The sequence below is a fragment of the Muscardinus avellanarius genome, assembly GCF_963383645.1.
Source record: "Muscardinus avellanarius genome assembly, chromosome: 12".
Lineage (NCBI taxonomy): Eukaryota > Metazoa > Chordata > Mammalia > Rodentia > Gliridae > Muscardinus > Muscardinus avellanarius.
Genome location: NC_137798.1, coordinates 75,345,887 through 75,370,652, shown reverse-complemented (window position 1 = coordinate 75,370,652; position 24,766 = coordinate 75,345,887). Strand labels below are relative to the sequence as shown.

The window sequence follows — 24,766 nt, the reverse complement described above, 5'->3', positions numbered from 1 at the left end:
TGGTCCAAGGAAATTAGCCAGGCCACCCCGAGGGCCTATCGATAGGCCCTCCAGCCCCACTGCCCTGACACACTGCTCTTCTTTGGAGCCAGATGAAGTCACTGTGGGTCATTGATGGTAAAGCCAGGCTGTACATCACTTGTCTCTGTCCATGCTGGTCCATCTTGTGCTCTGGTGCTCCTCCTCACTTAGCTGTCCAGGCTTAGCTGAAGGCTGTCTCCTCATCCTGTCCTCGTCTGGTTTAGGTGCCTCCTTTGTGTCTTAGTGCCTTTCTTAAGACTCATCACTCTATTCTAGGTGTCATCTTTTGTGTCCTTCTCTCAAACCTTTTTGCAGAAGAGGACCATGTCTTCTGTATCCCAATTCCTGGCGTTGAGCTTTATACCTAGTAAATATTTAGTAGGTATTTTAAATGAATAAATCAATGAATGAGTGAGTAGTGGAGCATTTGAGCTGGCTCTTGGAAGATGATTAGCCCTTACCAGGCAGAGAACTAGTAGAAGGGTATTCTAGAGAGTCAGTGTTGAGAGTCGGCGTAGGGCCCGCAGGATGTTCTCCACGTGTGTGCTTTTTTGGTGCCACTTAACCTGAGACTTGCTTTGCTTATCTGCCCAATAAATGATAATACTGACCTTGTAAGCTTGTTGTACAGGGTCAGATGATGTTTGTGAAGTTCCTTAGCACTCTCCATATATAAGGTATAATGATAAATAGATACTAGACTTACTACTTTAAAATTAATATGGCCTTTATTGCTGGCTGTACACTACTACTGAGTATTATAAGAAATCTGAGGTTCGTGTTAAAAAAAAAACAAGGAGTATTTCGGTCTTCTAATTAGGATGTTTTTGTCCTGATTTGTTCTCGAAAAGATTGAATGTTACCTGATTTTACCTGGTTTCGATTGTGAATTCATAGAATAAAATTTCCACTAAACTTTGTGCTCCACATTTTCTGTGAAGACAGGAGAAATTCTGTGTGTGGACTTGAAGAGTAGCAGGGGCTCACAGGTTCTTACAATTAACGCGCTATTCTGCCTTACTGAGGTGGTCTAGCCTGTGAAGTTGTCCCCTTTATATTAAGGTCTCTGTAAAGTGCCACGTACACTGATTTGGGGCAGGAATCTGTTTAACTTAGTGGGCATTTAAAGAAATATTGTGGAGCACAATGTGTGATGAGTTTACTTTTCTAATGCTAACTGTATGTGACAAAAACTGAAGTTTTCTTAAAATAGAAACATTTTGTTTGAGAGGCTGCTTTTGTTCTAATTTTATTTCCTTAACAGTAGCAAAAATAAAATAGCTATGTCCATTGAGCGCTTATTTAAACCCTTAGTATCTCATTTAGTTTTATGATAGCCCTGTGAGACTGATACATGTTATTTGCTCTCTACAGAAGAGGAATTAGAAGCTTAGAGAACTATAGTAATTTGCTGAAGGTGTCATAGCTGGAAAATAATGGAACACACTTTGAAACTAAGTGTGCTCAACTCCAGGGTGTTTGCTGTTAGCTGGTAGGCTTTGTGGCTTTCCTTTTCTATTATAGTTACTTGTTATGTGTTGGGGAGAGTGTGGGATGCTTGGTAAAGCCTCGTGAGGTATTTCATTGAGGTTGTACCTGTGGTTTATTACATGGCTGCTATCTTCCTGTCTCTCTAGCTATGGGGTGCTGCTCTGGGAGCTGCTGACTGGCGAGGTGCCCTTCCGAGGCATTGATGGCTTAGCGGTGGCTTATGGAGTGGCAATGAACAAACTCGCCCTTCCTATTCCTTCTACATGCCCAGAACCTTTTGCCAAACTCATGGAAGGTAAGACACTCCTGGCCTGAACAAAATTGGAGACAGTTTACTTTTTTTACAGCACTTTATAGACGTTGGTCGATTTCACAAGATCAGTTAGGGAAAGGAGATAAAAAGCATTAGTCACCCAAAGAGGAGTCCTGTGGGCAGATAGAAGAGCTACTTCAACACAGTGGCAACACCTCGCTATGGCAGGTCCTGCTGGTCATCCTCTGTAGAAGTTAACTTAGTTAACGAAAGCCTGCTATCCAATACAATAGTGTCTAATTTTTTGTGTGGGGGGGTATGGAACCCAGGAGCATTCTACCTCCAAGCTACACCCCCAGCCTTATTTTTTATTCTTTATTTTGAAACAGGGTCTCACTGAGTTGCAAAGGACCTCACTAATAGCTGAGGCTGTCTGTGAACTGCGATCCTCCTGTCTCAGCCTCCCAAATGCTGAGATTACAAGCGTGCGCCACCACGCCCAGCTCAGTAGTGTCGAATTATTTAATTCCAAATAAGAAGGTGCAGTAGCTTTTATTTCTGGGCTCTGAGTGTCTAACATGTAGAAGTGAAGACCATCTGGAAGAAAAGAACTCTAAAGTCATATAGTCAAATCCCATAATTTTGTAAGTGAGCAGTACAAAGCTGGATGATTGGCCACCCCATTAGTTATTGCCTGAGCTGGGATTAGAATTTATTCTTCTAACTCCCACCCCGATGCTTTTATCTTTTTCATCATTCTGTTGGGGCAGAGGAAGGGTAGTTCACGTATTTATGGGAAATTGAGACCCAGGGGCTGTTTGCCTTTGTCAGAACTCAAATTGAATGGTGTAATGACATGGCCGATTGTGGGAGTAGCACTTCACACAGAAAACTCTTTGCACTTGCTCCGTTGTGCTTAATTTACGTCAGAACTCGACGGGAACAGAACTGCTTCTGCACTTGACGGCCCATACGCTCACTCTGTGGGTATGATGTCCAGCCCATTTAGCCCTGAGTCCTCCTTGTGTTACCTACATCCCAGTCTTTGTTTTTGGAAGGAGAGTGGAGAGGCGGTTTTCTGGTAAACAAGGTTCTATTGCCTCTGTCCATTCATGCTTTCTTTTCAGACTGCTGGAATCCCGACCCCCACTCACGACCATCATTCACGAGTATTCTGGACCAGCTAACTACCATAGAGGAGTCTGGTTTCTTTGAAATGCCCAAGGACTCCTTCCACTGCCTGCAGGATGACTGGAAACATGAGATTCAGGAGATGTTTGACCAACTCAGGGCCAAAGAAAAGGTAAACAAGGTAGAAGGCATACACTTATGACAGTGGGGCTGCCCCACTGGGGCCCTGGACCAAGTCTGCTCAGTAGCTCTGACTTTTTTAAAAATAATTATCTCCTTAATTTATTTTCAGCACTGGGGATAGAAAGATAGAACCCAGGGACATTCTACCTCTGAGATACACCCCCAGCCCTACTTTTCTTTTTCTTTTTTCTTCTTTTTCTTTCTTTTTTTTTTTTTTTTGTGGTACTGAGGTTCGCACCCAGGGGCTTTTCTACCTCTGCACTATACTCCCAGACCTGTTTTATACTTTATTTGGAGACAGGGTCTCACTAAGTTGTTGAGAGCCTCACTAAGTAGCTGAGGCTGGCTTCAAACCTGTGCGATCCTCCTGTCTCAGCTTCCCAAGCGTGGGGATTACAAGCGTGCGCCACCACGCCCGGCTGACAACCCTGATTCTAAAACCATCCCCCTTCCTGCTCAGTATCTACTGAATTGTCTAAACTAGAGGAAGAGCACCGTTGGGCAGCCAGCTGCCAGTAGGATGGCTCACTTACAGCTAGAAACGTGGGAAATGTTTTTTGGTTCTACAGTGGCTATCAGAACACCCCTCCAGTATTTTTGGTATCAGTGTCAGAAACAGAACATGGGCTAGAAATACCACAGGTCAGAAATTGCATGGTGTTTTCATGTTTTTATGGAAAGCATTCCAAGCTCAAACCAACTGGGGTGTTCAGATAGCCACTCTAGAATCGGTTCAGTGGCCATTCTTCAAATGACCCCTCTCTACTCCGTTGCTGTCTTAGCAGTCAGCGTCCACATGAGTGAAGCCAGTAATAAACGGTGTGTTGCTCACGCTGCAGGGATAGGGCTGAATCTAAGGGAGGCATCTAGGGACCTGCAGGGGGTCCATAGAGGCTTGGTTATTATTTTTTTTCTTCCTTAACCATAAACTATGAGAATTTGGGAAGTTAGTAATAGCAGTATGATAATACTAGTAGCTAAAATTGTTTATAGCATTATTGTTTCCTGGGTTTCCTTTGTTTTGTTATTGTTGTTGTTTGAAAGGTCTTCTGGCTCCTGTCTCCAGTGTGTAGGGCAGGTGTGATTATTGTTTCCATCTCAGAGCTGAAAATGGTCCCTTAGTCACAGGGCTAGTAAATGGGGAAGTAGGACCTTGAACCTGGGCCTTCTGACTCCAGAATCTTAATTCTTGGCAATATCATTCTTGTTTTTCTACACAAATAACTTAAAAATAACTTATGGAGCTGATTTGAAAAGATGAGACTCGAAGCCGGGCGTGGTGACGCACGCTTGTAATCCCAGCATTTGGGAGGCTGAGACCTGGAGGATCGCGGTTCGCGGACAGCCTCAGCTACTTAGTGAGGCCTTCTGCAACTCAGTGAGACGCGGTTTCAAATTAAAGAAAAAATAGGGCAGGAGGTGTAGCTCGGAGGTCAAATGCCCCTGGGTTCCATCCCCAGACCTGCAAAAAAAAAAAAAAAAGAAGAGACTCTTTTGTGGAACAGAATAATGCTAAACACAGGACTGTTTAGCAAGTGTTCTGCAGGGGTTGGAATGAGCTTATACACCCAGCGGAAAGAAACTAGATCTTTTATCTCTGCATACTCAGCACACAGCAATATGGTTGGACCTGAACTGGCCAGTGAATGGAATGATCACAAGAAACTTTTCCTATCACTACTACTATTTCAGGTTACTTGCTTTTTTTTTTTTTTTTAAGAGTTCCAATCACTGACTTTCTTTTTATTGATAAAACTACAATTATAAATTATATAATCCAGAGCCTGGTGTGATGGCACATGCCTGTAATCCTAGCATCTGGGAGGCTGAGACAGGAGGATCCTGGTTCGAGGACAGCCTCAGCTACTACTTAGTGAGGCCCTTTTCAAAATAAAGACTCTGTTTCAAAATAAAGAATAAAAAATCGGGGTGGGAGGTGTAGCTGGGAGGTAAAATGCCCTTGGTTCCCATCCCCAGTACTGTTAAATAAATAAATAATATAAGCCAGCAAGAAAAGTAAAAAATAGATTTTATCAGTAAGTAGTTACAGTAATCCTCCCTTAATCCACAGCTTTGTTTTCTGCGGTTTTAGTTGTCCACAGTCAGCCATGGCTCAAACTTATTAAGTTGAAAATTCCAGCAGTAAACAGTTCGTCGCTTTTAAACTGCATGCCATTCTGAGTACTGAGATAAAATCTTGCTCTGTCCAGTCTGGGATGTCGGCCATCCCGCTGATGCTCTGTGTACTACCTGCCTGTTAGTCGCTCAGTAGCCATTGCAGTTATCAGATAGCTTTATGGTGTTGCGGGGTATGTGTTCAAGTAATGCTTAGTAATGGCCCCAAAGCATAAAAGTAGTAGGTTATTATAATTCTCTTTCATTATTGGCTGTTATTGTTAATCTCTTACCATGCCTAACTTATAAAACTTTATCATAGGTATACACACACACACACACACACACACACACACACACACACACGGGAAAAACATAGTATATACAGGATTTAGTAATATTTGTTTTTTGTGGTCCCCCCCCCCCTTTTGGCGATTGAACACAGGGGGCATTCTACCTCTGACCTACACCTCCCAGCCCAATTTTATTTTTTTGTTTTGAAATATGATCTTGCTAGGTTGATGAGAGTCTCACTACTTGCTGAGGCTGTCCTTGAACCTGCAATCCTCCTGTCTCAGTCTCCCAAGTACTGGGAGTACAGGCGTGTGTCGCCACACCTGACTTAGTTGTGGTTTTAATTATCCACTGAGGGTCTTGGAATGTAGCCCCATGGATAAGGGGGCACTACTATTCTAGGAGAAACCAAACTTATTCTCATAATAGCTAATATTTATAGAGATTGTTGTATATGTCAAACTGCCATGTTTCATTTGATTTGTCTTACGTAATGCGGTATTAGTTGTCTTAGGTCTCTGGTGGCAGTGCTGTGAACTCCATATTACTGATGATGCCCACGTCACTCCCTCTGCCCCATCTCTAGGGCTTGGCCCCTGGCTTGAGCCTCTGGCTGTATCCTCAGTATGGCTGCCCTGAGCTTGCCTTTCCCCACCATTTCATTTATCAGCAGACTCTTCAGTCCTTTCTCCCTGGCATCATAGGAAAGCTGTCCAGGTGGCCATGAGCATATCTCTTCATAGCTCGCAGTGCTCGCCCCAGCTCCCCTAGACACTCTTCCCTCTGATGGTTTCACCTGCTCGGCAGGAGCTCCGCACCTGGGAGGAGGAGCTGACGCGGGCTGCCCTCCAGCAGAAGAACCAGGAGGAGTTGCTGCGGCGTCGGGAGCAGGAGCTGGCCGAGCGGGAGATCGACATCTTGGAGCGGGAGCTCAACATCATCATCCACCAGCTGTGCCAGGAGAAGCCCCGGGTGAAGAAACGCAAGGGCAAGTTCAGGAAGAGCCGGCTGAAGCTCAAGGATGGCCACCGCATCAGCCTTCCTTCTGGTCAGTGGCCGGGGCGGGGGGAGAGGGCAAGGGGCTGGCATGGCAGGGGCTTTGATCAGCTGCCTTGGACAGTTGTGATGGGCCATGTGTTTAGTACAGAGACTGGCTTGCTGAAAATCTGCCCCTCCCAGGGGAACTGCCGAGTGTGAGGACAGACCTACCAGGCTGAGGCTGCTTGGAGCATGGCAGCTCACCCTAGCACATCTCACTATGGGCAGACCTGTAGAAGGAGGCATCTAAATGGGGGGAGAGTTTCAAGGGCATATATGTAAAATGAGAGAAATCTGAGTTCTGCAAAACAGCTTACCTTGAGGTTTCATTAAATAATTAGTTCTCGTGCCGGGCGTGGTGGCGCACGCTTGTAATCCCCGCGCTTGGGAGGCGGAGACAGGAGGATCGCGCAGGTTCGAAGCCAGCCGCGCTGGTTTAAGAGACCCTGTTTCCAAATAAAAAAGTATAAAAATAGGTCTGGGAGTGTAGCCCGGAAGTAGAAGGGTTTCCAGGAACCCCAGTACCACCAAAAAAAATAAAAAATAAAAAATAAAAAAATTCTCTTGAATACAGCTGAGCTTAGGCTTAATGTATAAGAATTTACATTATAAGATGTACATGTAACCTTTCAGAAATGCATTGACAGAATGAAAGTACATTTGTGGTACTAATCTTGGGGAAAATGCAAAGAAATACAAAACTATGAAGTAGAATTTTTGTGGTAATATACCTATGGAGAGAGGTGGGTTCTCAAGTGTGTGTTTATGCAGATAAATGTTATTTGTATTCTGAATCTAGAAGGCACTGGGAAGCAAACTTATTAGAATCATAAGGAATCAAGAAAAAATGGCGTGATTAGAACAGTTGTGGATGCTTTTAAGCCTAAGGATGGTAGCTTAGGCATAGGCAAGGGAATTAATTCAGTGAAATTGAGAGGATGTGCTCATGGAACAGGTTTGCTGGTTTCCTTGTTGCACTTGTTTTTTCCTTTTCAGAGGGCATGGGGTCTTTAAGCATCTCCTGGCCATCTAGCTATAGCAGCATATTGCTGTGTGCTGGGGATACAGAGATTAAAGACCTTGTTTCCATCTGAAGGGGGATTCAGTTGAGTGGGGAAACCTAGGTATTAACAAGTAGCTACTTATTATTATGCCTCTTTGACAGATGAGAAGATTGAAACTCAGAAATTTAGAGCTGTAAAATTTACATTCTCTATGCTAACCATAATTGCCTTAGGGGTATGTGATAAAAAGGGCTACTTGACCCATCTCCCTTGGTTCCCACCATGGGCTGTTTCTTCATACCCTCCTCTGTCCACACCAAGTGAGAAGCATCAGTTATCACGTCTTTGGTCCCTGAAAAGAAGACATGTACTAATGGCTCATGTATAGTTTTTAGGAGAGGTGTTGAGGTGTTACTGGGAACTGAACCTAGGGGTGCTTTATCACTGAGCTACATCCTCAGCCCTTTTTTATATTTTATTTTGAGACAGGGTCTCACTAAGTTGCGCAAGCTGGCCTTGTACTTGTGATCCTCTTACCTCAGCCTCCTGAGTCACTGTGATTATAGGCATGTACCGTTGCTCCCAGCTAAAAGCCCAGAATTTTAAGTTACATTTCCTAGAAAATCAACAGATCTCACAAACTAAAGGCTATTCTCAGTATATAATTTTCCACCTGTATACATTAAATAAAGAGCATTGTGAAGGTTGTCTAATGACATTCACTCAGGTAATGAATTTTTCATCATTTCATACATTCATCTTGCCTCTCCCTTTGGGGAAAGAGAAATGGTTCTAAAAGAGAATCCTGCCCAGGCAAGTAGATCTGTTCAGGGAACCGGAGCCTGTCCCTCAGGCCTGCCAGATGATGTCAGATTTTGTAAATGAATTTGATTACAGCATAATTCTAATGCATACACATGTATTTGTCTTTCCCCAATCAGATTTCCAGCACAAGTTCACGGTGCAGGCCTCCCCAACCATGGATAAAAGGAAGAGTCTTATCAACAGCCGCTCCAGCCCTCCCGCAAGCCCCACCATCATTCCTCGCCTTCGAGCCATCCAGTGTGAGACTGTTTCCCAGATTCACTGGGCCAGAACACACCAGGGGCACCTGTCCTTGGTCTGTGCAGCCACCAACTGGTCCAGGCTTGCTCCATCCATAACTCGGGCCACCTCTCCTCAGCAATGTGTATATACATGTACAGATGTATGCGGACCGTTGGCTCTCCCCCGTCTCTCTGCCCATTAACTTTATTGTGCTTCCTCTACCTTTTACTCTTGGTCAATATTAGCAAAGGGAGTTGTGGGTGCTGAAGGATCTTTAATGAATTGCAAAGTATTTGGAATAGTATATGATGCAAGTACAGGTTGGTACCCTGGCCTACGAGGGGACCTAGTGCACTCTCTGCCCTGTTTGAGGCATCATTGTTTATCTTTCACCCATGATTTCCAAGAAAAGGCATTTCCCAAATCTAGGTCCTAAAAAAAAACTTTCCAGATATCTTACAGTGAACTTTGACCAATTTTACTATAGTATTTGCTTAGAAAAAAATCATATGCACACATACATATAAATGTATATATGTATATATGTGCATATATGAGTGAATTAGTTCTCCAGTTTATTTTATTATCTATTTTGTTTTTGTGGTACTGGAGACTGAACTCAGGGTCATTCGTCCAAGCTACACCCCCATCCCTATTTGACTTTTTAGTTTGAAACGAGGTCTCACTAACTTGCTGAAGCTGGCTTCAAACCTGAGGTCCTCCTGTCTCAGTCTCCCAAGTACTGGGATTCCAGGCATGAGCTCCCATACCTGACTGGTTTCACAGTTTAAAGATTGTGTGATTTCACATTAAAACCTTCACCTTCCTTGAAAAATCAGATCAAATCAGTGGGTTGCCTTTCCATATGGCCATGTTTGGCTATAACCCTAGCCTCAGTCCCCTCAACTCCCTGTTTTGATGATAACTGGCTCACTCTCCTGAGATAAGCCTGGCCCTCTTGGCTCTAAGGTATCACTGTCAGAAGAACACGCCTCCTTTCCTTACCTGTTGTACTTCTCTAGGCCTGTCTCTCCACCTCTGCCCCCTCTCCTCACTACCTTCTCCATACCTTGAACTCCTCATTTTCTTCCCTTCCTGCCCTTTCTTTCCAAACGTGTGTTCTTCCACATTTAGCTTACACATTGTTTTTTCCCCCCACCAACCTACTTATTTCTCCACCATCTTGGTCGACCCAGCAAAGTTAGATCTGATTGGAACTCTGATACCTGGCTGGCCTGAGCTCCAGCTTTACACTGGGCTTGGGGAAATTTAGGAAGTTTTTTCATGTTTAGTACTTCAAGAGAGTTAAATGATTAGGAGCTGAGGACTCTACTGCTTTCCTGAAAGAGTTCACTAGGCTCAAAGTTTCTAATGAATTCTAACTTCCTTGCAGGGTGGGGAGAAAGAGAGAGTGTGTCTGTCTGTCTGCCGTCTGTCTCTGGTGGGGTAGAGGCTAGATTTCTATCCACTTTCTGAATCTCTTTTAACTTTTGTTATTCACAGTGACACCAGGTGAAAGCAGCAAAACCTGGGGCCGAAGTTCAGTCTTCCCAAAAGAGGAAGGGGAAGAGGAAGAGAAGAAGGCCCCAAAGAAGAAAGGACGGACATGGGGGCCAGGGACGGTTGGGCAGAAGGAGCTTGCCTCCGGAGATGAAGGGTAAGAACCAGATGATGTGAAAATCTCTCATGTAAAGATGGATGCACCATTTAAAAAGATGACATGAGCTGGGCGTGGTGGCACATGCTTGTAATCCCAGGACTTGAGAGGCTAAGACAGGATTTCAAATTCGCGGCCAGCCTCAGCTACTTAGGCCATCTGCAACTTAGTGAGACCTTTTTTCAAAATAAAGAATAAAAAAATATATAGGGCTGGGGGTGTAGCTTGGAGTTAGAGTGCTCCTAAGTTCAATCACCAGTACCACACACACACACACACACACACACACACACACACACAAATGATATGAAATACTTTTTGCTGAGCCGGGTGTGATGGCACACATTTGTAATCCCAGCATTTGAGAGGCTGAGACAGGAAGATCGTGGTTCTCGGTCAGCCTCAGCTACTTAGTGAGGCCCTTTGCAATTCAGTGAGATCCTGTTACAAAATTAAAGAATAAAAAAATAGGGTTGATGGTGTATCTTGGAGGTAGAATGCTCCTGGTATTATCCCCAGTACTGAAAAAAAAAAAAGAAAAAAAAACACCTTTTGTTAGCTGAGCATGGTAGTTAGTGAATACCTATAATCCCAGGGGCAGGAGGAGGAGCATAAATTTAAGATCAGCATGGGCAACTTAGCAGGACTCTGTCTCTAAATAAATAAATAAATAAATAAATAAATAAATAAATAAATAAACTAACTAATAAGTAAATAAATAAATAAAGGTCCAGAAATGTAGCTTAGTGGTAGAGCACCTCAGGTTCAATCTCCCAAGTATCACAATAAATAAAATGAAGTAAGATGAGAAATACCTTTTTCTCTGTTTTGTATTTTAATGCTTTGTGAGAAATTATAATATTTTTCTTTACAACAGAGTTTTCCAATGCCCTGTTCCTGGGTACCTCCTAGGACAAAATTGGCAAGCTTCTTCCACGAAGGGCCAGATAATAAGTGTTTTAAGCATTGTGGTTCATATAGCTCTGTACAGACTCTTCATCTCTTCTGTTGGAGCACAAAACAGCCATAGACTACAGACAATATGTCAATGAATATGTGCGGCTGAATTCTAGTCAGACCTTACAAAAACAAAGGTCTGGCAGGATTTAGCCCACCAGTGGAGTTTGCTGATCCCTGCAGGTGTTCTACCCTGAGTAGCAAGTAGTGTAAGTATTGCGGATACATAGAACCTTCTAGCTGAGTGTTCTACTCAGACCTGGCTCTTCCCCTTGAAACCTCAGTTCAAGCCTGATGTGGTAGTGCACACCTGTGTTGCACATCCCAGTACTTGGAAGACTAAGACAGGTGGACCACAGGCTCGAGACCAGCCTCAGCAACTTAGTGAGACTCTCAGCAACCTAGTGAGACCCTGTTTCAAAATAAAAAATAAAAAGGATGTAGATGTGGATTTAGCTCAGAGGTGGAACATCCCTGGATTCAGTTCCCAGTACCAACAAACAAAACAGAACCATCTGCTCAGAAGAAAAGAGAAGAAAGAATAGAGGAACAAAGGCTCATCTGGAAACGGGCAGAGTAACCCAGCCCTGTAGGTGCAGTGGGATGTAACCTCGAGGACCAGCAAAACCGCTTTCAGGCCCCACTCTGTGGCCACATGGACATGTGTGTGCACCTTGGGAAACACAAGGGGGCCGTGAACATGCTGTGTCCTCCTGTGTGTGTGAGGCCGAGGGGCCAGATTCTCCCTGACTCTCTGTTCTTCAGAGCAGGGCCTTTGTGATGTAGTAGTGAGGCTTGGGTGCTAACTCCAGACTGTCTGGGTGTGACAGACCTAGCTCCACCATGCCTGACTGTGTGAGCTTATGTGTTCTCATCTGTAAAATGGGGGCATTATTAATACCCATTTCTTGGAGTTGAGGTAAGGGACTGCCTGAGTTCATGTTTGTGAAGTGCATAGATTAGCCAGCAGGCTGCAACCATATGTACATATTAGGTAGGCTGGTTCCTTTCTTCTCTCACATGGTTCTCTTTCATCTCCAGAGCATGATGTCATGGTTTATATACTTCATAGTCTTGGTGTTGGATTCTAGAGCCATGTTTCCTTATTTTCCCAAGCATGGTCATAACCAGCAGTCCCTTTTCCCGTTTTTAGTGACTTTCCAAGAGCTTCTAAAGTTGACTGTTAATTAGGCTTATAGATGCCTTAAGCCTGTAACTGACCTTGGTATTCTTTCAGTTACTAAGATTTCATGTCCAAAATCTATTTCCCCTTGTCAGATCTGAGCTCAAGGTGAAAATAAAGGATTATCTTTCTGAAGGCTTCAGAAATCACTAGATGCCTTTGAGTAGAAAGCTTGGACATGTAGGGCAAACTACCTATGCTGTGTGTGGATTCAGCAATTGAATCCTCGGGGGCAGCAAGCCACTTGACCAAGTTTTACAGGAACAGGAGCCCTCCAGCTTGTCCTTTGGGCCTGGGCTAAAGTACGGTTGAGCTGGGTCTAAGAAACTCAGTCACCCTGAACTCCTTGATATTTCTGATGTTATTATAATTCCCAGTGTAGTTAACCAGCCTGGTTGTGGATTCTAGTAATCTGTATGGTTCTACTTCATCAAAGATATTTTATGTCTTGCTAGTAAATTTACTCTATTTCACATTATAAAATATTAACTTGTACTTTTCTTCCTCTTTACATAGATTTGTCGTAAAAAAAAAACACAACTGGAAGCAGTTAAAAAATATATGGTTTAATTTTTCCTGTTAAGCTGGGTGTGGTGGCGCCCACTTGTAATCCCAGTATTCAGGAGACTGAGACTAGAGGATTGTAGTTCGCGGACAGCTTCAGCTACTTAGTAAGGCCCTCTGCAACTTAGTGAGACCCTTTTTCAAAATAAAGAATAAAAAATAGGGCAGGGGGTGCATCTCGAAGGTCGAATGCCCCTGGGTTCTATCCCCAGACCTGCAAAATAAAATAATAATAATAATAATAATAATAATAATAATAATAATAATAAATAATTTTTAAAAAATAGTTTTTCCTGTTAAAGAAAGAATATAGTCCTGAGTAAAGACCTCTTTGATGCTGGAAATTTTGAGAGCCTCATATGACATTTCTAATTTTAAAGCCTTCAGACTACAGAAATATTTAATGGCAAAAAGCTATGCTGAATTCAGTACCATTGAGTGAATTTGCATCTTCGTCCTTTTAACAAGTAGTACATGTCTGTAGGAGACACACTCATTTCTGGACAGCTTGGGTATCTGCTGATGCACAGTTGCCCTGTGGTTGCCGGGGACTTGTGACATACAGATTGAGAGGGCTTGGGTCTGAAGCAGCTCCAACAGGGCAGTCTTGCTAAGTTCTTCTCCTGGCATGCACTTTGCTTACTCGACAGGAGGAGGACAGCTGGCAGTCTGGCTCAAGTCTGGCCTTGGGATTTGGGGTGTGGGTGAGGCTGAGGCAGAGTGCCTTCCGTTGCTTACTGCTGATTCTCTATTCATTGAAGATCCCCCCAGAGACGCGAGAAAGCTAACGGTTTAAGTACCCCATCAGAATCTCTACATTTCCACTTGGGGTGAGTCTCCTCTTCACCCTTCCACCAGGTATACTGGTAGCTGTCGCCCTTCCATTTCCTTGTTATATCCCATAGACTCAAGCCTCATCACCGCAGGGCCGAACTGACGTTTGTTTTTTGTTTTGTTTTTAAGAGCAGTACCTTTGTGCACTTTGGGAAAATTCCTGTGTTGATCTATTACTTTTCCGACTGCTTTAGTTATTGGGGGTACTCCTCGCACCCTTAATTTTAGGGAGAAGAAGACACATGGCTATTTACCCTTCAGTCTTGAACACTGGTTGACTTTGCTAGTGGGGATTTTCTTGGACCCAGAGCTGGAAGTGGTGTCATGGATTAGTTGGAAGCTCCAGGCTGTGGTTTAGCAGCATGAATCTCTTGAGTTCCATATTTTGGCTGAAGCCAGCGGCACCTGGGATGCTTTAATTCACTGGTATTTCTGACAGCATTTAAAACTGTGTAATGAGGTCAGGGAAAAGATTGGTCCTTCTTTCTTGGTCTAGGAGGATTGGGACCTTTGGGGAGAGAGGGCTAGAGCTGAATGGCTCCTTAGCATTAAAAAAGAAAATAAGAGCCACCTTTGGTTGTACTACTGGGTCTCCAAAACCACCTCAGCACACAGGTCCCTCAGTGCTCACTCTTACTGTCCTTTTGGGAGTGTGCACCAGTGCTTCCTGGCTTGATTCGCCAGTTGTGTAAGGGGTGGTTGGGTACCCATTTTGTGTCCTTGGAGAGTTCTTTGCTTGCTGAGTGAGCTGATTGCAGGGATTTGAAAGCAAGCTGCTGTCCACTTTGTCTCCATTCCCAGATAAACCGAGGGCTCGAGTACAGCATAGTGTACTGCCCACCTAGGTCTGTCCCAAAGTGCACTGGGTTGGTGTTGCTGTGTTGGTTGATTTTTTTCTTTTTGAAGCGTGGATGGCTTTGAGAGTTGCCTGAGCATGTGAGAAGCTTGGGAGGAAGAGTTGAGAGCTGGTGAGTGGAGTGGCCTAGCCTGTTTCTGCTCGGGTTTGCCTCTTATCGCAGGCCTTTGTATGCACTATTTCTAGTGCCGTGTGTGTTATATTTGGTGTTTGTGGACTGGCTGCCTTTCCCTTTAGAATGGCTCAGGCAAGACCCCATCATCTTGGCGGGCCATCCTTATTTTTTCTGTCTGCCGTTCGGCTGCTCACCGGATCTCTGCACTATTCCACAGCATGCCAGGGGTGGGTCATACCACTGCTTTTCTTTCCTCCAAGCATGCGCACTTGTGTTGGGGAGGGCAGGTGGACTCGGTGAGAGTTGTTGCCTGTACCCCAAATTCTTTGGTGTGATCAAGGAGAGGCATTTCCATAGGCCCTTGGAGGTGGGGGTATAGGAAGAGCCACTTCTGACTCTCTCTCCTTGTTTCCTTTTCTTCAGCCTCAGGTCTTTGGTAGATGGGTACAAGCAGTGGTCGTCCAGTGCCCCCAACCTGGGGAGGGGCCCAAGGAGTAGTCCAGCCCTGCCAGGGTTCACCAGCCTTATGGAGATGGGTAAGCATGTACTTGCTTTGGTTTTTTCTCTCTTCCCTCAAAGAATTCTTGGCCAAGTTTTCAGGACTGTTTAGGACCCATAATACTACGTCATGGGGTTCGCCTTGGCCTTTGCTCAGCCCCTGGCCACTCATTCTGTCCTTTCTTCGTCTGCTCTGCTCTCTTTTCATTGAGCCCTTCTAAGTCAGTTTTTTCCTACTGCTGTCATGGAGCCTACCCTTGGCTTCCTGTCCCTATGGGCCAGAAACCATCTCCTCAGAGTCATCAGAAGGGTGTGAGGTCTTGATTCAGATGCTTCCCTTTTCTGAGCCTGTTTTTTCTTTCATACTGATGGGAGGAGCCCACAAAGTGGGTTATGGTGATAGAAGACACTGTAGCCCTCCTCCCAGGAAGCTTTCTAGTGTTGTCCAGTTCTTCTCCAGTAATTATTTTTCAATATTATTTTCTAGATTTCCAAGGTTATAATAGGGGTAGTCCATTGGTCAGACTGGTCTTCACTACATGGGGGATTCTAATCCTTTGTGGGAACTGGTCTTAAGACAAAGTACTAGGCCTTTCCAATACTGAGATCCAGATGCATTAGGAATGTTTCTTTTCTATCCAATGTTCTGGAGAATCGTACTGCACTTAGTATTAAGGGTTTCTATGGGGCTAGGGGTGTCGCTCAATGGCAGAATGATAGTACTTCTCAATGAAAGAAGTAAAAAACAAGCAGACCCCCTTTCCCATGAATAGAAAAGGGGCTGTGGCTTGCAAATTGATTTCCCCATAGTGGTCACAGTTGGTGGTGATGGAGGGTGTGGTCCTATTGGTTCACTGTCCAATTCCATCCATGCCCCCATCAGGCTATTTGATGTCTGTATCCTGGACACTGCTGGGAGGCCTGGGGTTGGATGAAGGGCAGATTCTTGTTCTTGCTGCTTTGCGTTCACTTCCTGTCTCCCCTCCACTCCTCCCCTCTTCACAGAGGACGAGGACAGCGAAGGCCTGAGGAGCGGAGAGAGCCGTCTACAGCATTCACCCAACCAGTCCTACCTCTGTATCCCATTTCCTCGCGGAGAGGATGGGGATGGCCCCTCCAGTGATGGAGCCCATGAGGAGCCCACCCCGGTCAACTCAGCCACCAGTACCCCTCAGCTGACGCCAACCAACAGCCTCAAGCGCGGTGGTAGCCACCACCGCCGCTGTGAGGTGGCTCTGCTTGGCTGCGGGGCTGTTCTGGCAGCCACGGGCCTAGGGTTTGACTTGCTGGAAGCCGGCAGGTGCCAGCTGCTTCCCCCAGAGGAGCCTGAGCCACCAGCCCGGGAGGAGAAGAAGAGGCGCGAGGGCCTTTTCCAGAGGGCCAGTCGTCCTCGTCGGAGCACCAGCCCCCCCTCCCGGAAGCTCTTCAAGAAGGAAGAGCCCATGCTGCTGCTTGGAGACCCCTCTGCCTCCCTCACGCTGCTCTCTCTCTCCTCCATCTCTGAGTGCAACTCCACCCGCTCCCTGCTGCGCTCTGACAGCGACGAGATCGTGGTGTATGAGATGCCGGTCAGCCCCGTCGAGGCCCCGCCGCCGGCCCCATGCACCCACAACCCCCTGGTCAACGTCCGGGTGGAGCGCTTCAAGCGGGACCCTCACCAGTCCCTGACACCCACCCACGTCACCCTCACGGCCCCCACGCAGCCGAGTGGTCACCGGCGGACTCCCTCTGATGGGGCCCTCAAGCCAGTGGCCGTTCAAGCCAGCAGGAGCCCCTCCAGCAACGGGTTGAGCCCCAGTCCTGGAGCAGGTGAGCCTGGCCCCTCTCTCTCTGTCTGGCGGAAGGTGTTTGCAGGTGCCTCATTTCCTCTTTCTGCTTGTGGGTGTGAGTCAGCCCCATGCCTCTTACTTGACCACCTCCCTGGGGTCAGGGAGGTGACCAGGGCTGGCTGTGTGCCTCTGTGGTGGTAATGGTAGTGGTAGTGGGGCCTTCTCTGTTGACTGAAAGAAGATAGGCAGGTTCTAGAAAGAATTGAGACCTGGGACTCCCCTGGAATGTTCAGGCCCTTCGGGGATCAGCATGGCACAGTGCCTGCAGGCTCCAGGAAGGGGCAGGGACCCGGCTTCTGGTTATTTCCTGAGGATGCTGCAGGTGCTAAGAGAGAGCCCTATGCTGCACCTCGGAGGGGTATTTCCTACCACAGAGCTGTGCACTCCCCCTCCCCGTCCCTGGCACACCAGCTTAATCACTGCCCGTGAGTACACACTTGGCTCCTCCATCTGGCACTCGAGGCTCCTGGGCATACTCATTTTTGACCTGGGTCTGGCCTCCCACCCTCTCTTGCTCTCTATAGAACATCTGAGTCTGACTGGAAACTGCCTCCAGCCCAGTGGGAGGAGGGGGATAGCCATACCCTTTTGATAACAGTTTTAGCGTCAGTGACAGCTGGGCCTGGTGACACATGCCTGTAATCCCAGTACTTGGGAAGCTGAGACAGGAGGATGGTAGGTTTGAGGGCAGCCTTAGTAACTTAGCAAGACCTTGTCTCCAAATAAAAAGGTCTGGGGTCTGTCTCAGGTAGAATTCCTCTGGGTTCAATCCCCACTACCAAAATAAAGTATCAGTGAGAATGATATTTTGCCATTCACTCGACCTTTCTTCTTGTAGATTTTTTTGTTCTACTCAGGTACATAATGTCTTTGAAAATAGAGACGCTATATTATTCGCCTTTAGAGTTCTGGTACCTAACTCTTTTCCCACCACATGTTTACTAAATGACGAACAGTGAGTAACAAACATCGCTCAAGGGTCAGCAAATTGGGAAAGCCTTTTAGTCTTTGTGGACCGTACAGTCTCTCTTGTAACCACTGAGCTGCTGTAGTTAGAAAGCACATATTGAATATCTCCAAAATGCATTCAAATAAAACTTTTTTTACAAGCACAAGTGGCTAGCTTGTGGGTCTTTTGCTGACATCTGCCCTAAGTTAACCTTACTACAGATGTGACCCCATATATCCTATTACTTTTATTGGCTGCAGGGACCTCATCATTTTAGGTACTATTGGATCCCCAGTACGTCCCAGCACACTGTATGGTGCACAGTAGGTGCTTGGTAAATGCTTGTGAATTCATGTCTGCCGAGCACATAGAGATCTGGTGTGGTGGGGAGGGAGTGGTGGCTATCTGACCCAGAAATGTGGTCCCATCATCTCATGCCTCTCCCTTTGTCTCCTTGACCAGGAATGTTGAAAACCCCCAGCCCCAGCCGAGACCCAGGTGAATTCCCCCGTCTCCCTGACCCTAATGTGGTCTTTCCCCCAACCCCAAGGCGATGGAACACACAGCAGGACTCCACCCTGGAGAGACCCAAGACTCTGGAGTTTCTGCCCCGACCACGTCCTTCTGCCAACAGGCAGAGGCTGGACCCTTGGTGGTTTGTGTCTCCCAGCCATGCCCGCAGCGCTTCCCCAGCCAACAGCTCCAGCACAGAGACACCCAGCAACCTGGACTCCTGCCTTGCCAGCAGCAGCAGCACTGTGGAGGAGCGGCCTGCACTGCCCCCGCTGCTTCCGTTCCGGGTGGGGCCGCCCCCGGCCGAGCGGACGCTTTTGGACCTGGACGCAGAAGGACAGAGCCAGGACAGCACCGTGCCGCTGTGCAGAGCCGAGCTGAACACACACAGGCCTGCCCCCTATGAGATCCAGCAGGAGTTCTGGTCCTAGCGTCAAGGGGGAGCAGGAGGAGACGGAGGGAGCTGGCTGGCTCAGCCCTGTCTCAGAGTCGGGCCCCTGACATCCAGCCCTACACTTCTTGCACTGATAATGCACTTTGAAGATGGAAAGGATGGAAACAGGGCCACTTCCGAGGGTCTCCTGCCCTGCAGGGCCTTTCTGCCCTTGTCCACAGGAGGGGCCGTGGCCGTTAGCTCTGGCTGTGTAGGGGAGCAGGGGTGCGTGCATGTCCCCCACCCTCCACAGTCTTCCTCGCCTTTACGGTGACCCTGCAGAGTCACCCAGCCAAATATGTCTGCTGCTCCTTCTTCTCAGCCAGCTGGGTACTCCCAGAGCGGTCCTGGGGTCCTTGCTTGCCCCGAGTTCAGCCTTCTACACACCAGTATTGGACGTTCTGGGGTTGGTTGTGTTCCTCTTCCGCGTTCCCCCCACACCCCCAGCACCTATAAATCTCATCCCCATGTGGGATGAGATGTGAGCTGCCCCGTGTCTTCAGCTGTCTTGTGCCACCTGGAAGCCTTGAGGGCAGGTTGGCCCCGCGTGGGGACATGGGTAATAGGCCTGGCACGCCTGCCTGCACTCCAGGTGCCTCTCTTAATTCTTCGAGCTCACAGGTGGTACCAGGAACTGGCTCAGTGAGAACTGGGCAAATGGAGGGAGTCGGGAAAGATACAGTCACATTGCAGTGAAAAGGGTAGCGGAGTCTATGTTTTTTTCTTTTTCTTTTTCCCCCGGAAACGCTCAATGAAGGTCAGAAAACAGCACCTGCCAAAGGCCCCTATCTGCCTACTTGGGGTCAGGACATGGTCACAATGTGTTCTGATACAAATATGTTCTCATCCCAGGAGCAGCCTGCTGGGAGCTCACTGGTGCCAGTTCCGAAGTCAGCATCCAGTGTCCGTCTCTTTTGGTGTCAGATCTTTGTCTTACTCCCTTCCCTTGGTCTTCCCTCCAATCCCTGGAGTCAGTGGGCTTCGGGTCATGCGATTGGTTAGTAGACATCTCCACGGTACACCAGAATGGTATGTGGGGGTGGGCCCCCTGGACCCTGGCATTGGAGCTGTGGGGATTTCCTCTCAGCAGGGCTATCTGTTTTATGATGTCCTTGAAGTAAAATGGAGCCATTAGAAGTGCCCTTGTCAGTGGATGTAGTAAAGTGACGCTCTTTATAAGGTGCTCAGTGAGCTGCGGGTGTATGATAGCCGTCAAGTCCCAAGCACTAGAAACAGACAGGCCACCCCCTGTCTCAGCACAGGTCGCCCCCTGTTGGGCTCTGCGCCGTGAGCTGGGTAGGGAGGGCAACATAGGCCCACCTGTTTCCTGAACTTGAATGTTGAGCTTCATGGAAAGCCTTCTGTAGTTCTTCCCTGTCCGCTTGCTCTGTGGCCTCCTGTGTTGGGTGTGAGCGGTGGTCTTTATGTGGCATAGCAGCTTGACTTGGGAGTATGGTCACGCGTCTGGCCCGCTCCTCTCAGCTCTTCAGTGCTGCTCCACTGCCTCGCACCGTGGAATATTCTCTGGTGATACTGGCGGTCAGTCTGCAGGTTCCTTGCCTTGCTGCTTGGATGCCAGGAGAGAGTGGTGATTACTGCTCTTTCTCTGTAACTGATAAAAGTCCTGTCCTGGGAAGAACTAAAGAGGTGATCTTAGTTTTCATATTGTTCTTTGCTTTATAAGCTCATTTGTCCTTTGTTTCAAGGGTCCTGCCAAGTCTTGGACAGAGAGACACTAATGGTGATATTGCCCTGGATTTCATTAAAACATCTCCTTTCGGTTTAGGGAAGTGAGATGTACGAGGTTATTTTGTACCCATACCCCTTCTTTCTTGGACAGGAGAGGAACAGAGGTGAATCCTGCCAGCAATTCCAAGACATCCCATGGCTGGAATGACTTCACTCCTGGTGGGAAGGACACATCGTCTGTCCTGTGCCCTTACCCTGGGCCTTTCACAGCCCCACCCCCTAAGCCCAAGCGTATTCTGTCCCCGTGGCTCCACTGTATAGCCCTCCACTCTCTACTGGCTTCAGCCCACATCAGAGTCCAAACCATGCTGCACTAGACTGTGCTCAGCGGCATGAGGCAGGAATTACTCTTTTGCTAATTTTTTACTTTTTGCCATTTTGTTTAGTTGTATCCATCTTCCTTGGGAAACGTGTAGTGTAATGGATGTGGTGTGACAGCAGCTTGGGTGAGAGGTGGGATCCAGTTTTTACTCATCTACCCATGGGAGAGTCAAGGGAAGGCTGGCTCTTCCTTAGGGACTAAGAAATAAACGCAGGGTCATTCTCAAGATGCTGCTGTGGGCATTCACAAAGATGGAGGAATCACCTTCTCTCAGATCCTCCAAAACCCATCTCTGATAGCTTCTGCCTGCCACACACTGGCACAAGGCTGGTGAAGGCATAAATACTTAGATAGTAAACCATGCATGGTTATCCATGTCTGTAGTCCTAGTACTCAGGAGGCTGAGACAGAAAGACTGCAGATTTAAGGCTAGCCTTAGCAATTTAGCAAGACCCCAGTTTCAAAATAAAAAATTAAATAGGGCTGGGGGTGTAGCTTGAAGATAGAATGTCCCTGAGTTTAATCCCTAGTATACCCCACTGCCCACCAAATTAAAAAAAGATCTACTTAGTAGCAGTTGGAGTGGTTTCTTTGCTCTGTGGTCATGGTCAGGAGCAGGCCCTGAAGTGTGGATGAAGCCACCTGAGTGGCAGTAGCCCTCTCGTTCTCCCTGAGCTTCTCTTTCCTTGGAGACACAGTTCTTCTACTCTTAGCTGGTGGTCCCAACATGGAAGATGGGGATAGGAACAGGTACTGCCTCCCACACTCTCCTATTGCTAATTCTAAACCTGATTATCCTCCATTGCCTCTTTGGGCATCCAGGCCCGCTGCCAGGAGCGGAGCGGATGTTTAAGTTATCCTTATGTTTTTCTAAGAGGCTTTGGTGAATGCTTTTCACTTGACACCCTTTGGCATCCCAGGGTCTGGTGGTAATGATAATAACATCTTCTATTTGAACAACTCAGAATAGTGTCAGCATTTCCTGACCATTACAAAGTGACATCATTTTTCTTCTTCTCTTGACATACTTGCTGGTACAGAGGGGAGAATGCTTAAAGATGAAGATCCCCAGAGAAGAGAGGCCAGTTGCTGAGTCAGACCACCAGGCTCCGGGACTGAACAGGTTATCTCTGTTCCCCATTCTCCCTTTGCTGAATGACCTTGGGCTTGTCTCTTAGCCCTCTCAGATTTCCTTCCTTTAAAAGCCTTTATCACATGCTCCCCTCACAAGAGCGAGAAGAGTGTGTATCAGAGGTCAGAGAAGCACTGTGGCTTCCCGCCAACTCCAAGAGAAAGGTCCTCCATCTCTCCAGGAGGATTTGGCTGAGGATGACCGTGGTTCTCACCACCCTTGCCTCAGGGGCTCTTGCCTTTGTGTCATCCTTTAGCTTCTGGAAGGGGAGTGACGTGGAACTGGCCTAGCCTGACTAATGGGCACCGTGGCCAGCATGTGCTCTTGGACCACATTATGTAGCACCTGGTGCTGAGCAGCATCCTTTCCTAATTCCCTTGTGGAACCTGACTGGCCACCCGCATCCTACAGAGGAGGAGATGGAAGGTTGGCGACAGCATCAGAATGGCAGTTTGCTGTCTCTGATTTCTTGAGGTCACTGCCACAGTCTGATTATGAGTCTGGAATCAGTCCAGTTCCTGCTGGAAGAATCTTTGGGAAAGGGTCCCCTTGCCCGCAGGACGTCATGTGTCATGATGGGGTCCCTGACAGAACCCCTTTCTCTCAGGTCATTGTTGCTCAGGCACACAAGACCCCCTGACAACCTAGACCTGGCCTTTGGGCAACACTCTTATCTCCATAGTCCCCACATTGGAGATACTACCCTCCTGCCCAGGAGACGTCTCTGAGCATTCCTGCCCATCGAGCTCACTTTTCCTACTTCTCTTTCTCTTTCACTTTTCCTTCCCCTTCCTCCCTTTCTTAGTACCAGGGATTGAACCCAGAACATTCTTCACTCAGCTACATCTCCAGTCCTTTTTATTTTTTGTTTTGAAACAGGGTCTTGCTAAGTTATCCAGGCTGGCCTCGAACTTGCAGTACTCTTGCCTCAGCCTCTCAAGTCACTGGATGACAGGCTTGCACCATGGCACCAGCCTCAAGCTCATTTTTAGCAGAGCAGAGAGCAGTGGATACTGAAGATTGGATGGCTGTGTATGGTATACCATAGGGTTGAAAAGTTCACCTATCCAGTGGTACCCTGTAACTGCAGAACTTTGAGCCGTACCTCATATGTGAAGTGACCCTCCCTGTGAGCCAGATGTGTGAGGGGGCCTGGTCACGCAGGTCTGAAACACTTGCCTTTGCAAGGATGTGGGGGAAGAAGTAGGCCCTACCGTTGATGTAGTGCCAGACTTTTCCTGTGGACTCACCAGGCTATCATAGACCGAGGGCAGAGGCGAGAGCGACTTTTCAGTGCATTGTGGGCATAAGTAACCTTGGGACTCGAGCTGTTCACAGACTAGTTGTACTTTTAAAATCTGTCCCCTCTGGACCTGAGAAACCCAGCTATGAACTGAGGACACTGTGATTCTGCCTTCTCTATCTGAAGCCTTTCTGACTTTATAGTATGTCATCCTAGCCAGGCAGGGTGGTGTGCACCTGTAGTCCCATCCACTTGGAAGCCTGAGTCAGGATAATCATTTGAGCTCAGAGGTTTGGGGCCAACCTGGAAAACAGAGCAAGACCCCATCTCTTAAATGTATGGTTTGGGAGCCCCAAGTTCTAAACTGTAAGCCTTACCTTGCTAGATCACTTCCCTTGGAAAAAAATTGTTCATGTGTGCATACGTGTGTGTGTGTGTGTGTGTGTGTGTGTGTGTGTGTGTGTGTGTGTGTGTGAATGCATGATGGTTGTTGGTCAGAAATGGTCAGATATTAGCTCTTTCATATGGTCCAACCTAATATGTCGCTTGCTTGTCTACTTAGCTCGACCCAAGAACAACTTTTTCTTGTCAAGGTAGTTATTGTTGGGAATACATTTCCAAATATCTCTTCTTTGAGGCAAATCAATTCTTGATCAAGAAATCAAATTAATGAAATGGCATGGAAAAGGAAAACCCTCTGCTTCTGGGTAGGCCTCAGCCCAGGGCATCCCCCTGGCCTTGCCACCACGGTGTTGACCACCTTGGGTGCTGGTGTTAGAAAGCAAGAGGTGGGAGCTGAAAGCCTGGCTGATTAAGACTAATTAATAGGTACCTAACTAGCCTGACCCTGCCCCGGGCTTCTGGTTGGCTCTATAAGTAAGGTGTGTCTTTGATTGATTTTCTCAGACTGCTTCTGTTTTTCATTTATCCTAATGAGACATTGATAGGCCCCACCACCTCCATCCTTTCTGATTATGGGCCCTGGAAGCCCCTGACCTCCCTAAGGCATCTGAGGAGCCCTGGCATTGGCTCTTCAGAATTGTGGGTTCTTTCCCTGAGCTCAGCCTGTAGGACTGGTTCTTCCCGACTCTTGCTGCCTGCAGTTGCCTGCATCCACCTTACAGAGCTGGCTTTGGGCCTTGAGCTAGAAACCCTCCCAGGCCGTATCTGGGAGCCTTTCCACACCTCTCTGGACCCCTTGGGAACTGACCCATCTTCCCTCCTGGCAGGCCTGGCCTGCCCTCCCTGCAGGCACCCACCACCTCATGTGGGGAGGCGTGAGATGTGTCGGGATGGGGCACCCTGAAACATAGAAGACGGTGATAGGAACTGTTCTCTGTCCCATATCCTTGGGT

At 47.2% G+C, this 24,766-nt stretch overlaps 1 protein-coding gene across 2 annotated transcripts in view; it reads left to right on the top strand.

The window, feature by feature from the left end:
• Positions 1 to 18,963, top strand: part of MAP3K9 (mitogen-activated protein kinase kinase kinase 9) — a gene marked incomplete at both ends in the record, with an annotated part of 76,973 nt that extends 58,010 nt beyond the window's left edge. The window contains 9 exons of one of the 2 annotated variants that reach the window (XM_080707323.1): positions 1,659 to 1,807; positions 2,893 to 3,068; positions 6,296 to 6,536; positions 8,472 to 8,594; positions 10,081 to 10,234; positions 13,700 to 13,768; positions 15,167 to 15,279; positions 16,247 to 17,050; positions 18,482 to 18,963. In XM_080707323.1, coding sequence (XP_080563449.1) covers positions 1,659 to 1,807; positions 2,893 to 3,068; positions 6,296 to 6,536; positions 8,472 to 8,594; positions 10,081 to 10,234; positions 13,700 to 13,768; positions 15,167 to 15,279; positions 16,247 to 17,050; positions 18,482 to 18,963 — 2,311 coding nt within the window. The remainder of the gene's footprint in view (positions 1 to 1,658; positions 1,808 to 2,892; positions 3,069 to 6,295; positions 6,537 to 8,471; positions 8,595 to 10,080; positions 10,235 to 13,699; positions 13,769 to 15,166; positions 15,280 to 16,246; positions 17,051 to 18,481) is intronic. The other variant, XM_080707324.1, reaches the window with a different exon arrangement.
• Positions 18,964 to 24,766: the final 5,803 nt, after the last annotated feature.